General features: G+C 35.5%; 2 protein-coding genes across 8 annotated transcripts in view; one reads left to right on the top strand and one right to left on the bottom strand.

Annotated features, from left to right (window-relative positions):
- DCP1B (decapping mRNA 1B) overlaps positions 1 to 13,600 on the top strand; it is a 101,796-nt gene that overhangs the window by 25,200 nt on the left and 62,996 nt on the right. For all 7 annotated transcript variants that reach the window (XR_002327391.2, XM_078156116.1, XM_021001678.2 and 4 more), the window contains one exon: positions 2,739 to 2,866. Coding sequence is in view for 6 of the 7 variants with exons in the window: in XM_078156116.1 (XP_078012242.1) it covers positions 2,739 to 2,866 (128 nt within the window). In the remaining variant the exon portion in view is untranslated. The remainder of the gene's footprint in view (positions 1 to 2,738; positions 2,867 to 13,600) is intronic.
- Positions 1 to 13,600, bottom strand: part of CACNA1C (calcium voltage-gated channel subunit alpha1 C) — a 1,008,001-nt gene that overhangs the window by 986,044 nt on the left and 8,357 nt on the right.

The raw sequence follows: 13,600 nt of genomic DNA, 5'->3' as shown, positions 1-13,600 counted from the left end.
ACATATAGAGACACCCACTGGTAAAGTTGATGCCTCTGGAGCTTGTCTTACATCATTATTAAAATGGGAACCTGTTAGGGCAAAGTAATAATGATATAAAATGCTTTCCTTTTTTTCTATTTGTTTAAGAACAGAATTGCTAGAGATATTTTTCAGATGTTAAGCTAATGGCCAATAGGAAATTTCATCTTTATTCTTTGGTTAATAATTTTTGTAGAATTTGAAATCATGGCTAAAATTGGATCTTTTCTAATTATTTCAGTTTCACATTGTAATCATGTATTATTTTTATTTGAACCCTAAAGGTCCACAGTGGACATATTATGACTGCAACCTAGGGTTAGAAAAATGTATATATAGTTGGTAAAGTTTGAATTCTGTGTAATTTGAGTCTCTTCTTAAAAACAATTACCTTTAATTGCAGGAGAAAAACTTGTATAATCACCTTTTCAGGTAACTCAGATTTCCCTTTATTTTACATTGTGGGAAATTTAGTTCTTAATGATATTTGGATTAGATTACTCATGCTTTAATTTTATAATGCTTGTTGGCAAGTTCAGTAACTTCTTGTACGTCTTTCCTCAAAGAAATTTCACATCTTTCAATTTTAATCAAACGCTTAAAAGTTTTGTCAACTGACCACTAATGGTCAGTGTATACTGTATGGTAACAAACCAATCCACAGATACTTAATTTAGTGATTATTATTGTCAGGACACTATGCTATGCATTCTTGGGGGTACAAAGAATACAGTGTCCCTGTTCTTAAAAAAAAAAAGCTTACAGTGTAGTTTAAGAAACAGAACTCTCAAATGGATCTGTGATCTTATTAATGTGGATATTCCTTCATACCCCAAGTGATGCCTGCCTATTCTGTATGTCTTTGTCATTCCATATGTTTACAGGCAGACAGTGTTTTGGAGACTTTCCTCAATTTCTTCTGACATTGTGAGGATAATAATAGAGTTCATAGGCTGTCTTTTGGTTTTCTCTCATTCTCACCCATTTACCAGCCATTTTCTTTTTCTTTAAAACATTTTAATGACATTTTTAAATTTTATTTTTCCCTTAAAATGCTTTATTTATCAATTTGTTGCAGCCAACTCATGGCTACTTATGCTCCTTTCTGTTACACTTTGAGTGTTACTCAGTTTCATTTTGGTGGCTATGACATTCTACAAGTCAATGCCTTATAATGATACCAGAAGATATTGGTATTAAAAATATGGGTATGTTTTATAGTAAAGCAGTTCCTGTAAAGCAATTCATCCTTTTCTCTTCTTTATCTTTACTTCTGTGCCCAATTCATTTTTGTATGCAACGATTGTATAATAAATGAACATCTACACATACTGACAGACTCAATGCTATAGATTGTCAATCCAACTGCATATCATAATCTGGACAACAGACATTGCAGCTTGATTAGTACAAATGAGAAATCCCCTTGATGGGTCACCTGTGTTTGAATTTACTCTACTTGAAGTTATAATTGTGTAAAATATAGCAATTGGTTCCAGCTCAGTGGAAATATGCAGCACGAATTCAAATAATGCAGCTGTTTCAGGGGGATTCCATATTTGCACTAATCAGGATCTAGCTGTATTCATCTGCTTGGTTATTCCTGTGTAGAAGTTAAGTTGAACTTGTTTAGTGGTTATTGAGGTTGCTCAGGATTCTCTTCAGTGTTTCATTTGCAAAATGTCATCTGCAAACAGTAGCATTTGGAAGAGTCCATTATATGTAATCTCTCTTTTACTTGGCCTCTGTACTAGATCACTTATGTCAGTTTGGTGCTTTGGTGAGCATATTACTCCCTGATTTATGCCTGAAGATCAGAAGGTTATTAAGTGAGGATATTTTTGTTGTATAGCTTCAAGGAATCTTGTATAAATTTAACGTGTGCTTGAGAGATGCCTCATAATCAACAAAATAAGCATCATGGAATCTTGTATTTTCTATATCTTCAGTCAACCATGTATAGGTAAAGATGTGGTTTATTGTGAAATATCGTATAAGAAAACCTTTCTGCCCCTTTCTCACACCTTCATCAATAATGCCTTCAAATATACCCATAGATTTAAAAAAAAATTCCCTTACTGTTATGAATTTAACAAACATCAGCATTTCAGTATATATAGAGAAACAGAAAAAAGAATTGTATATGAAATTGTGAACTGCTTTTTGTGTGTATTATTTTCATAAAAATTTTATATTGATGGGAAAATAGGGAAGGAGGATTTAACATATAAAATTGAATGGTATTAATTGACAAATGAGTGGCATAAAAAGTAATTGCTACATTACATATGTATTAGAGCACAAACATCAAGAATTAAGAAATGTCACTTTATATTTGTATAGACAAAGAAATATTGGTAAAGGAAAAAGGATTTATCCAAAGCATGAGTTATTAACTTGGCATTCATGGACCTCTTGGGGTCTGTAGATAGATTTCAAGAGTCTTTAAAGTTGAATGGGAAAAATTATATGATTTTTTCAAAATAATTGATTTCGTTTGTTATCATATATGTTATTTTATGCATTTAAAAACATAATTCTGAGAAGGGGGTTCATGGGCTTCACCAGATGACCAAAAGGTCCATAACATGCAGAAAAGTTAAGAACCTCTGATCTACAGTTAAGTTATATGAATAGAAGCAAAAAGGTTGTAACTTGCCAAAGTAAAGCTGTACTATAATAACTTTTGAACAACTCTTTCCTCTGGTGATTTTCAGGTCAGCTTCTCCCAAGCATGGATTCACCATTATGAATAGGCTCAGCATGGAAAACAGGACTGAACCCATCACTAAAGACCTGGATTTCCAACTTCAGGATCCTTTTCTTCTATATAGGAATGCCAGATGTGAGTAATTCTCTAAATGCACTAGGAAGTTGATGTTTCTTCTGATATTCTAATGTGTGTTTTAAATTGCGCTGTAGAAACCTTTGCTGCTTCATGTCACTGGTTCAGATAGTCAGCATTGGTTAGCTTAGGAAATGCTTACCTGATTTTTTCTCTCATCTTTGTAGATCTTTATTAGAATACTGTACATATGTATCAAGGATACCTTTCATGAAAATATCACTAGGAAACAGGTAGTCTTTAGCAAACATTTTTCAACAGCAGGACATATCCTTACTCATACCTGTATAAACTGCATTGTTTGTCAATTACAAAATAGTAATAAATAAAATAAATTTTTAAAAAAACATTTGACTCAGCAGAGCAAACACAGGTCTGACCTCTTATTGTATGCTTAACCAAGCATCACTGTAGTGTTCGATATAGAGAGCCTGTGTTGATTGAATGCTGTCTTTGGAATATATAGTAAGTAAAAAAACCCAAATCCAAAGTCTTTTTTTTTGTAATTGAGAATTTTGCAGCATATCAAACTATTAAACATACTATCAAAGCAAGATGAGTTAACTGAATAATCCTGGTTAAATTTTAATTCAGATAATTACCTCTTACCAAAAAATCTTTCTCCTTTTTTTTCTCAAGCTATTCTTGTATCTCTTCTAACAAGCTGTCTTTGACTATTGGTCAGCCCAGAAAAAAAGTTATGAATCAGCAGCAAGGCCATTTACAAAGAATAAGAAAATATGTATGTGCATGTATATTTATGTAGCACACATATACATATACACACTTGCATATTACATATGAACATTGACATAGCCTTTCAAGTAGTTTGTTTTTAAAATCTAATTCAATTTAACCAATAAATTTTTTTCTTAGCTATCTTTCATACTTAAGCCCAGGGTGTTGTCTTTTTTTTTTTTTTACTATGTGTCACAAGGTACCTGAAGTACAGTATTAATAGCCCTACATGTGTTGTTGAATGATTAATGATAAATTTGGTAATCCAAAAATTGTTTTTATTTGGCTTTAGAATTTTTATATTTCTGTGGAGAATCAGTGTGACATAGTGGATAGAGAGCGAGCCTTGAAGCCAGGGTTCAAACCCTGCCTTTGACACAAATAGGTTATGTGACTCTGAAAAAGTTGCTTAACCTCTCAATGTTTTCAAAACTCTCTAAGACATTAAGTTGCAGAGAAGGTGCTGACCTAAATTGGTAGAGGGAATTTCCTCACCTAGGAGTTCTCCATACCCATGACATCACAGGTCCAGTCCCTATTTTTAGTTATGTATGGATTTGTCCCACATTATTATCTGAAGTAGGACTTCATACCTTAGAAGTAATGACATTGACTCAGAAACAAGCTAATACATCTTTTCTTCAGGGACTCCTTGCTCAAAATTCTTTTCTGTTCCCCACTACATGCTGAAATAGTATCATTTCATAAATGAATAAAAGCAACAACATGAACTGAGCTGTATAGTTCACCCTTCAACTTCATGGTGGAGTTGATTTAAGTATTTTGGCCTTAAAGACCTTTTGTTGGCCTGCATGCTGCACGGAGGAATAAAAATAAAAAGATCTCAAACTTTGTCAGGATAAGATTTTATCACCTACCCTGCTTAGTCATGTTAGGAAAAAATTCAAGACTATATTGTCTGTCTATAGGTGATTGAGAATTGATTGTATTTTTCCAGGTTGCTTAGTGTTACCATATGGATGTGAAAGTGAATAGTGACTACAAATGCCTGACTTACATTCTCTCTTGGAATATTTTTCTCATTAGATAGGATCTGTGCCACTGTATAGGAATCATTTAAGTGTGTTTACTTGAATTCATGGGAAATAAGGAATAAAGAGATTAGCAAATCAAATTTGATACAAATCTTGAGACAGTATACCAAGTACAACTGTGAAAAAGGAAAGGACAGTGGACAGCCATAAATGTTTATTGATAACTTTTGTTTTTAATTCACCTGAGTTTCTCTCTATATCCCTTCCTCTCTTTCTCCAAGAGAAAATCTTATAGCAAAGATTTTTTTTAAAGAAAAAGAGGAAGATAAAAAAAAATCAGCAAATCTGATCAGTATATCCAAAATATCTGATATGTTGTGTCCCAGACTTGTCAGTCTTCCCACCTCTGCCAAGAACGTGGAGGGAGATTTTTTATGTCTCTTCTTTGGAGCCAAGATTATTCTTTTTAATTTTGCAGCATCCATTATCAATTACTCATGTAGTAGTTCTTTCCATTTACATTGTTATCATTGTGTACATTTTTTCTTGGCTCTCCTTCACTTTGCATCAGTGCATGTAAGTCTTTCCATGTTTCTCTGTATTCATCATATTCATCATTTCTTGCAGCATAATAGTATTCCATTACATTCATGTGCCACAATTTATTTAGTCATTCTCCAATCAACAGGCATCTACTTTGCTTCCAGTTCTTTGTTGCTGCAAAAAGTGCTCCTGTAAATATTTTGGTGTATATGTCCAAACAATTCAAGTTTTAAAGTGTCTTAGAGAATTCTCAAGACACAACATGACAATAGGTAGTTATCTTTGAAGTCAGAAAAACCTGGGTTCAGTTACCACCTGACATATTAACTCTATATGAATTTAATAAGTTTCTACAGTGTATCAGGCACTGTGCTAAGCCTAAGGATATAAAGACTAAAGTGAAAACAGTCTCTACCCTCAAAGAATTTGCATTTAAACTGGGGGAAATAACAACCACACAACTAGGTACAAAATAGATAAAGAGGCAATTTCGGGAGGATGAGAGGGGTAAGATAATAACATCTGGCCAGTTAGAAAAGGCTTCATGAAGAATGTGGCACATGTGCCAAACTTTGAAGGGAGCTTTGGCTTCCAGGAGGTAGATGTGAAGGGTAGCATATGCAGCCATGAAGTGAGAGATGGAATGCTACCTATGAGGAGCCAGCAAAAAGGCCAGTTTGGTTGAACCTAGTATGTGTGGAAGGGAATATTGTGCAATAAGGTTAGAAAGGTGGTTGTGAAGGGTTTTAAATATCATACAGAGGACTTCTGTTTGATCTTCAGGAGTCACTATTGTAGTTTACTGAGTAGGTTAGTGACATCAGATTTGCGCATTAGGAAAATCGTTTTGGTAGTTCAGGGAAGAACAGATGGAAGAAGAGAGAGCATTGAGACAGGGCAACTAATTAAGAGGCTGTTGAAGTAGTTTAAATGAAAGCCTGAACTAAAGTTGTAGCTATATAAGTAGAGATAAGGGCATGGATGCAAGAAATGTTTGGGAATAAAAACAAGATTCAGTGGGGTCAATGAGAGTAAAGAGGTCAAAGATGACACAGATGTGAACCTGTGTGCCTAGAAGGATGGTAATGTCCTTTTGCAGAAACAAGGAAGTTCAGAAGAGAAAAAAAGATCATGAGTTCAGTTTTTGTACTTGTTGAATTTGAGATGTGTCCCCAGCGCTTAACTGCCTTCAAAATGTCCAGTAGGCCATTGATTATGTGGAACTAAAGCTCTGGAGAAACTAAGACTAGAAATATAGATTTGGGAGTCATTGGCATAGGGATAATAATTAAACTCATGTGAGATGATGAGGTCATGAAATGAGAGTGAAGAAAGAAAAGGAGAGGGCCCAAGACAGACCCTTTGGGTACAGTCAAGGAGCATTTTATGAATAATGATCTAAAAAAGGAAACTGAGTATTTGAATTCCTTCTTTTTGGCAGCCTGTAGTACTTCTTTGACCTGGAAGCTCTCTGGATTTTGTATATAATGATCTTGCAGATTTTCATTTTGAACTTTCTTTCAGAAGATGACTAGTAGATTTTTTTTTGTATTTTCACATTGCCCTTATCATTCTAAGAGTTCTTGGCAGTTCTCATTTAAAATTGCCAGAAATATGGTATCCAGGCTTTTTTTCTGATTATAATTTTCAGATCATCTGATAACTCTTAGATTGTTTTTCCTTAGCCTGTTTTCCAAGTCAAATTTTAAAAAAATGTTATATTGCTTAGACTTTCTTGTTTTTTCCTTCATTCTTTTGGTTTTGTTTTGACATTTCTTATCTTCTTAGTGAATTATTTTCTGCCTGGCGTATTGTAACTTTCTGAGCATTCAGTTCTTTAGTGAGTTTTTCCACTGTTTGTTTCAAGCTGTCGTTTTTCTTTGCGTTTCTTTCCTCCTTGGATTTTCCATTCTGAATCTCTTGTTTAATTTCCTCCAGGTAATCCTTAAGTCTCTATTGCTAGGACAGTTTTTTTTTCTGAGACTTTACCTGGACTTATGAGGTTGCTGTTGTCTTTGGGGTTCACCCCTAGAGTATTTCTCAAACTAAAGTATTACTTCATGGTGGCTGGTGTTTTCCTTGGTTTGCTCATGGGAAGCCTTCTTTTTGGTTAGGCTCTGAACCTGAATTTTGTGCACAGTTACTCAGTATAGTGTTCCAGACTAGATCAACCTTTCAGGGCTCTGCCTGGAGTCTCCTTCTTATCACAGGCTCTCTCTGCTGTAGGAAAACCTGAGGTTTTTCTCCTAATGCTAGGCTGAGGGATACTCTTGTGCTGTATTCCCACTATAGATTTCAGGCACTCTTTGGGGCTTGCTTTTGCTTTCCTTCCACAGTTTGGACTGGGTGTGTGGTGATTCTTTGGACCATGGCTAGAGCTCCCTATGGCTGCTTTCTGGGCTAGACTAAGGTTGGCCTCAGGCTCTGTTTCCTACAGTGCTTTGCTGGAACTTGGAGTTCAAGTCACAGTCATGGGTTTGAGGAAGCATCATGCCCAGCTGGGCAGAAAGTGCCATATTAGGTCTACCCGGAATATTCCTGAAGTTACTGTTCTGCAGCCACCCTCAAAGAAGATTCAGACTAGCCTGTATTGGGCTTGGGTACTGCTGAGCTCAAACAGGGAGTTCTGGGACTACCCTGAAGGTTCATAGGGTCCAGAGTATATTCTGCCCTCTGCACTTTGCTCTCTGCCTGCCTAGTTTGTCTCTCATAGGATCTCTTTAGAACTGTGGGGTTCCCATTCTGGAATCCCAGATTGGGTGGGAATGTCTACAGGTGATTCTGAGTTGTGCATCTCTAATCCCCAGAATGTTTTCAGAGAATCTAGAATCTACAGTCTCCCTAGGACTGCTTTGGCCACATCCCAAAAGCTTTAGTATGTATTGTTTTCTTGTCATTTTCTTTCATGGAATTTTCTGTTTCTGTGGTTTATTCTTTGACTCACAGGTTTAATCTCTGATTTTTAATCCTTTCTTTAAAGGCCTTTCACTGAATATAACTTTATTGGGTGTGGTCAGTAAAGTATATGTTTTAACATTTCTGGTGATGCAAATTTTTGTTAGATTTTAATGTCCTAATACATGATCAGTTTTTTAAGTGTGCCACATAGTAATAAGAAATATGCATCTCCCTTTCTATTCCCGTTCAGTAATTATTAAAGATCTATCATATCTAACTTTTCTAAAATTTTATTCAGGACCTTAACTCCTTTCTTGTTTAATCTTTTTCCTAGATTTATCTGTCTGAAAGAGGTCCACTCAAATCTCTAACTTTCATATTGTCTACCTTTTCTGTATTTTTTTCCTTCAATACACTGGATGTTATGCCATTTGGCACATGTATATTTTGTATTGTTATTATTTCATTGCATATGGTGCCTTTAAACATAATGTAGTTTCTCAATATAGTTTATCTCAGTCTTGTATAATTTTCCCATTCTTTGTCTGATCATGATTGCTACTCCTGCTTTTTTTAGTTCACTTGAAGTATTACATCTTCTGCCCCTTCCCCCTTCTTTTAACTGTTTAACTCATGTTGTTTCTTATAAACAACATATTGATGGATTCTGCTTTCTAATCCATTCTGCTGTCTGCTTCCATTTTGTAGGTGATTTTATTCCTTTAATATTTATGATTGTTAGTTGGGTATTTCCTTCCATCCTATTCTCATAGTCCTATCTCATACCTTCTTCCTACCCTCCTTTTTACAAAGAAGGTAACGAGAGAGGAGTGTTCAACACTAGTGTTCTGTAATTGAAGCAGTTTACTTCACTGGCCCTTTTTTCTTCCCTTCCTCTAGTCTCTGATCAACAATATTCAACCTTTTTTTTTCTTTCCTTTTAATTCCCCCTTTCTGGGTTGGAAGACTAGGTATTTTCTGTGATCCTCATGACTTCTCAAACATGTCCAAAATAGAAATTATGCACAAGAAATAAAACAATTTCTCCATGATCTAGGACACCAAGAATCCCTACTGAGGCAAAAACTTGATGAACTAACATCAGAGGATGCTAATACTTAACCCATAACACATTCATTACCCTCTCCCCAACAGAACATGGGTTTGCAACAGAACTTAACTCTGCCCCTATCCTCCTCTCAGTGCTTTAGAAAACCAAAAGGCTGAAACTTGTTCTGACTCAGATGGAAATGAGGCAGTGCTCTGAGCTACAAGGCAGTTCAGCAAAAAGAACTGAGAAACAGAAACAGAGAAAACTTGGATAGGACACCATTGTGTGTGACCATATATTTACAGTCCACTGAGCCTTAGAGAATGGGCCCAGAATCCAGCTGAATCGAATTCTGTCCCTCAGAAGTCACTTGGACCAGAGACTGAGGCCAAGGAAACATGAATTATACAGAGCAGGAAGAGGGTGAGGCTGCTTTGAGTTCCTGCTTCCAAACAAATCATAATCAAAGAGGAAGGAGTCAGATAGTGAGCAATAAGAGAATTTAATGAAAAAAGACAAATTACCAAAGACAAAAAGAAAAAACTCAGTTGAAGACTTTGAAGATGAGCAGATAAACCAACAGGGAAGGTTTTAATAACATAAGGGCAAATGGCATCCAGATCAGCTAGAGTCCAGATATTTATAAATAAATATTGCAAAACAAAGGAAAACTAGTTGACGAGCCCAAGGACCCTGTGGATTCCAAGAAAGCATAGAATTACAGCATAATGTTCTTAAATGGCTTAAAAGAGACATAAAAATCATGAAAATAGAACATATGGCCTGTGTGACAGAAATATTTGACAGAGTAGAAAACATTGAATCCATTGTCGCAAGTCTCATCAAGAGAATAACTGATTGCAAATGTAAATACACAGAAGTGAAGAGTAGTCTGGAAGAAGAGAAAAAAAGCAATAACACTATTTCCACACAAGGAAAACATTGATCTTGAAGACAGCATACATAGGGGCAAGCTAAGGATTATAGGTCTCCTAAAAAACATGATAAGTCAAAAAACCTTTTAATCCTCCCAATCTTCTTTCCAAAGGTAGGGTTTATTTTGCTTTTGACAAATTCCATCCAGAGTCTCCCTTTCCTCATAACCTCTTCCCCTTCCCTTCTTCCTACCTATTTCCTTATTAAGTTTAATGTGTTTTTAAACCAAATTCTTTCTATGTAGGTTGAGTTTAGATGAAAGTAAGGTTCTTGTGACTCCCACCTTCCCCATGTTTATACAGTTGTCTTCTTAAATACCCTGATTCTGTGAAATTGTACTTTCATCTTCCCCCTTTGTGTACTCCTTTTCCCATCCTCTTTATTTCTACTTTAAAAGTCATTAAAAATGGAACAAAACTGTCCTGACAACATCTGATTGTTTTATTTACCCACCTCTATGACACTTGAAGACGGAGGTCTCAGGGGATAATTATTTCTTCTTTTCCTATTAGAATGCAAACACTTCATCATATTCCTGTTGTTGTTTAGTTGTTTTTAGTCATGTCTGATACTTTGTGACCCCTTTCTGGAGTTTTCGTGGCAAAGATACTAGCGTGGTTTACCATTTCCTTCTCCACCTTATTTTATAAATGAGGAAACAGACAAACAGGGTCAAGTGACTTGCCCAGGGTCACATAGCTAGAAGTATTTGAAGTTGGATTTGAACCTAGGTCTTCCTTACTCCAGGCCTTTCTGACTTTTTCTGTTCTGTTATCTAGCTGCCCTCTCTTCTTGTAGTAGTCCCTTTCAATTTCTCAAGTGTATTTACCTTTTTTAGGCTTCTCTTTACTCTTGTGTTTGCATTTCAGAATTTCAATTCAGATACTTAATATTGTACTAGAAATACTAGCAATAGCTGTAAGGCAAGGAAAAAATTTCAGGAACAAGCATTGTCAAAGGGAAAACAAAATTGTTGCTTTTTGCAGATGATATGATGGTTTATTTAGAGAAACCTAGAGCCTCAACTAAAAAATTAATTTAAGCAATAATTTTAATATATCCAAAGTTGCAGTACATAAAATAAACTCACATAAATATTTTTGTACATTAACAGCAAAATCCAGCAAGAACAAAAGAGAAATAACTATAAGAATGTATAATACTTAGGAGTCCATCTGTCAGGAACTATAGGAAACAGGAACCATATGAATACAATTACAAAGCACTCTTTACAAAAATAGGTAGATTGAGCCAATATGATAAAAATGTCAGTACTACCTAAATTAATGAGGGACATACCAATCAGACTACCAAAGGATTACTTCACAGAGCTAAAATAAATAAGTAAACAGACAAATAAAATCAAGAATCTCAAGGAAAAAGGGGACTTAAAACACCAAATTTCAAACTGTATTACATAGTAGTAATCTTCAAAATAATTTGTTATTAGCTGTACCCTGGAAAGCAACCCCTGGGGAGATACAGAGTGGCAACTTCTCTTTCATGTGCTACAGTCAAAGTTACCAAAGACCTAGAAAAGAAAATTGTTGCCACTTAAGTCTTTGGCATTGCCAAATGGTTCAATATGAAACTTTAAAAGATTTTATCAGTGGAAATGACATTAAAAAGGAGGCATTACTATCTGTTTTTCTGCTGCACCTTAAGGACCGCAGGCCCTTTCATCTGATTTGCATCTGAAACCTTACATTTTTGTTGTTTTTCCCATTAGCATGTGAGCAGCTTGAGAAAGGGAACTATTTTACATTTCTATAAGTGTCAACCATGTAAAGCTCAATGCTTTACACATAATAAGTGCTTAATGAATGCTTTTTTCATTCATTTATTCATATGCCAACATCTCTTACTATATACCAAGATAAGCTCCAAATTGGCATGTGGTTTAGATGCAGTGACATCATAAAATTAGAGGAGCAAGGAAGAAATTACTTATCATATTTATGGATAAGGAAGAGTCCGTTACCAAAGAATAGAGAATCATAAAAGATTAAATGGGAAATTTTGAGTAAATAAGATTTAAAAGTTTGTATACAGATAAAACCAATTTAGCTGTAACTTAAAGGGGAGCAGGTAACTGGGAATAAAAATTTTTGTAGTATGTTTCCCTCATAAAGCTCTCATTTCCATGATGTATTTGGAACTGATTCAAATTTATAAGAATAAAAGCCATTCCTTAACTGACCAAAGGATATGATCAAAAGATATTTGGTCAATAATTGGTGAAAGGATGTGATCAGATAGTTTTCAAGGAAGAAATCCAAACTATCCATAATCATATAAAAAAAAAGTTCCAAGTCACTAATAATGAAAGAAATGAAATGAAAACAACTGATGTTTTACATCATACCAACCACAATGGTAAAATTGACAAAAATGGAAAATAACAAATGTTCAAGGTGCTGTGAGAAAACAAGTACATTAATGCTTTGTTGGTGGAGCTCTGAACTGGTCTAGTCATTCAGGAAAGCAATTAGGAACTTTGCCCAAAAATTTACTCAACTATGAATACCACTACTAGGGCTGTACCCCAAAGAGAGAGGAAAAGAGTCCATAGGGTACAAAAAATATGTTGGTTCACAGTGCTGCTTGTGGTTCCTGACGTCCAAAGGCTCTTACCTTTGGCTTGTATTAGAAGACCTCAAATGACTGCATTTGCCTGGACTTCTCTGGATAGATCTCATGCTTATTTTCTGCAGGTTCCAGAATGTTCCCTTCTGCCCACTTGGCAGGATGAAGATATTTACCATACTTTTTTTATTATTTCTTAATCGTTATTGATCTATTGCACTTTTTTGGTCTTTGCTAGTCTATCTGTGAGAATTAAGCTCCTCTGCTGCTATTCGCACCTCCATTCTGACCAGATCTCTTAAATTTCTATCTATCTTTTAAAGCCTGATTCAAATGCCACACCTTCTTGGAAACTTTCTGGGATATCTTTAGTCAGGAATATCCTTCCCTTGAATTTCATGTAGTACAAAATAGAGAATAATATTTTAGAAGTGGATAGAGAGCCAGCCTCAGAGTTGGGAAGACCCAGGTTCAAGGCCCATCACTCATCTATACCAGCTCTATCACCCTAGATAGGACTCTTAACCTTTCAGTGCCTTAGGCAGCTCTCTTGAGACTCAAGTTTCAGAGTAGTTACTGATCTGCATTGGTGTAAGGAGGGAAGATAAAGAGAATAAGTTTTTATATAGCACCTGCTCTGTGCTTTATGCTTGCACTGTGCTAAGCACTTTTTATCAATATTATGTTGTTTGATCCTTACAACAGCTCTGGAAGATAGTGTTATTCCCATTTTATAGATGAGGAAACTGAACAGACAAGTGAAATGACTTTTTCAGCTAATGTGTGTCTGAAGCTGCATTTGAACTCAGGTCTTCTTAACTCCAAGCTCAGCATTCTATCCAGTTTGTCACCTGCTACCTTCAGAGGATCTTAGACTTAGTGCTAGAAGGGACATCAGAAGAGTGTTGTGAAGGCCAGTCTCTTCATTTATTTCACAGAAGCTGCAGCATGGAGAGTTCAAGTACCTTAACCAGGTCACAACCGTTA

Source organism: Phascolarctos cinereus, unplaced genomic scaffold (genome assembly GCF_003287225.1).
Source record: "Phascolarctos cinereus isolate Bilbo 61053 unplaced genomic scaffold, phaCin_HiC Scaffold_1;HRSCAF=81, whole genome shotgun sequence".
Lineage (NCBI taxonomy): Eukaryota > Metazoa > Chordata > Mammalia > Diprotodontia > Phascolarctidae > Phascolarctos > Phascolarctos cinereus.
This window is presented reverse-complemented; position numbering and strand designations above follow the sequence as displayed.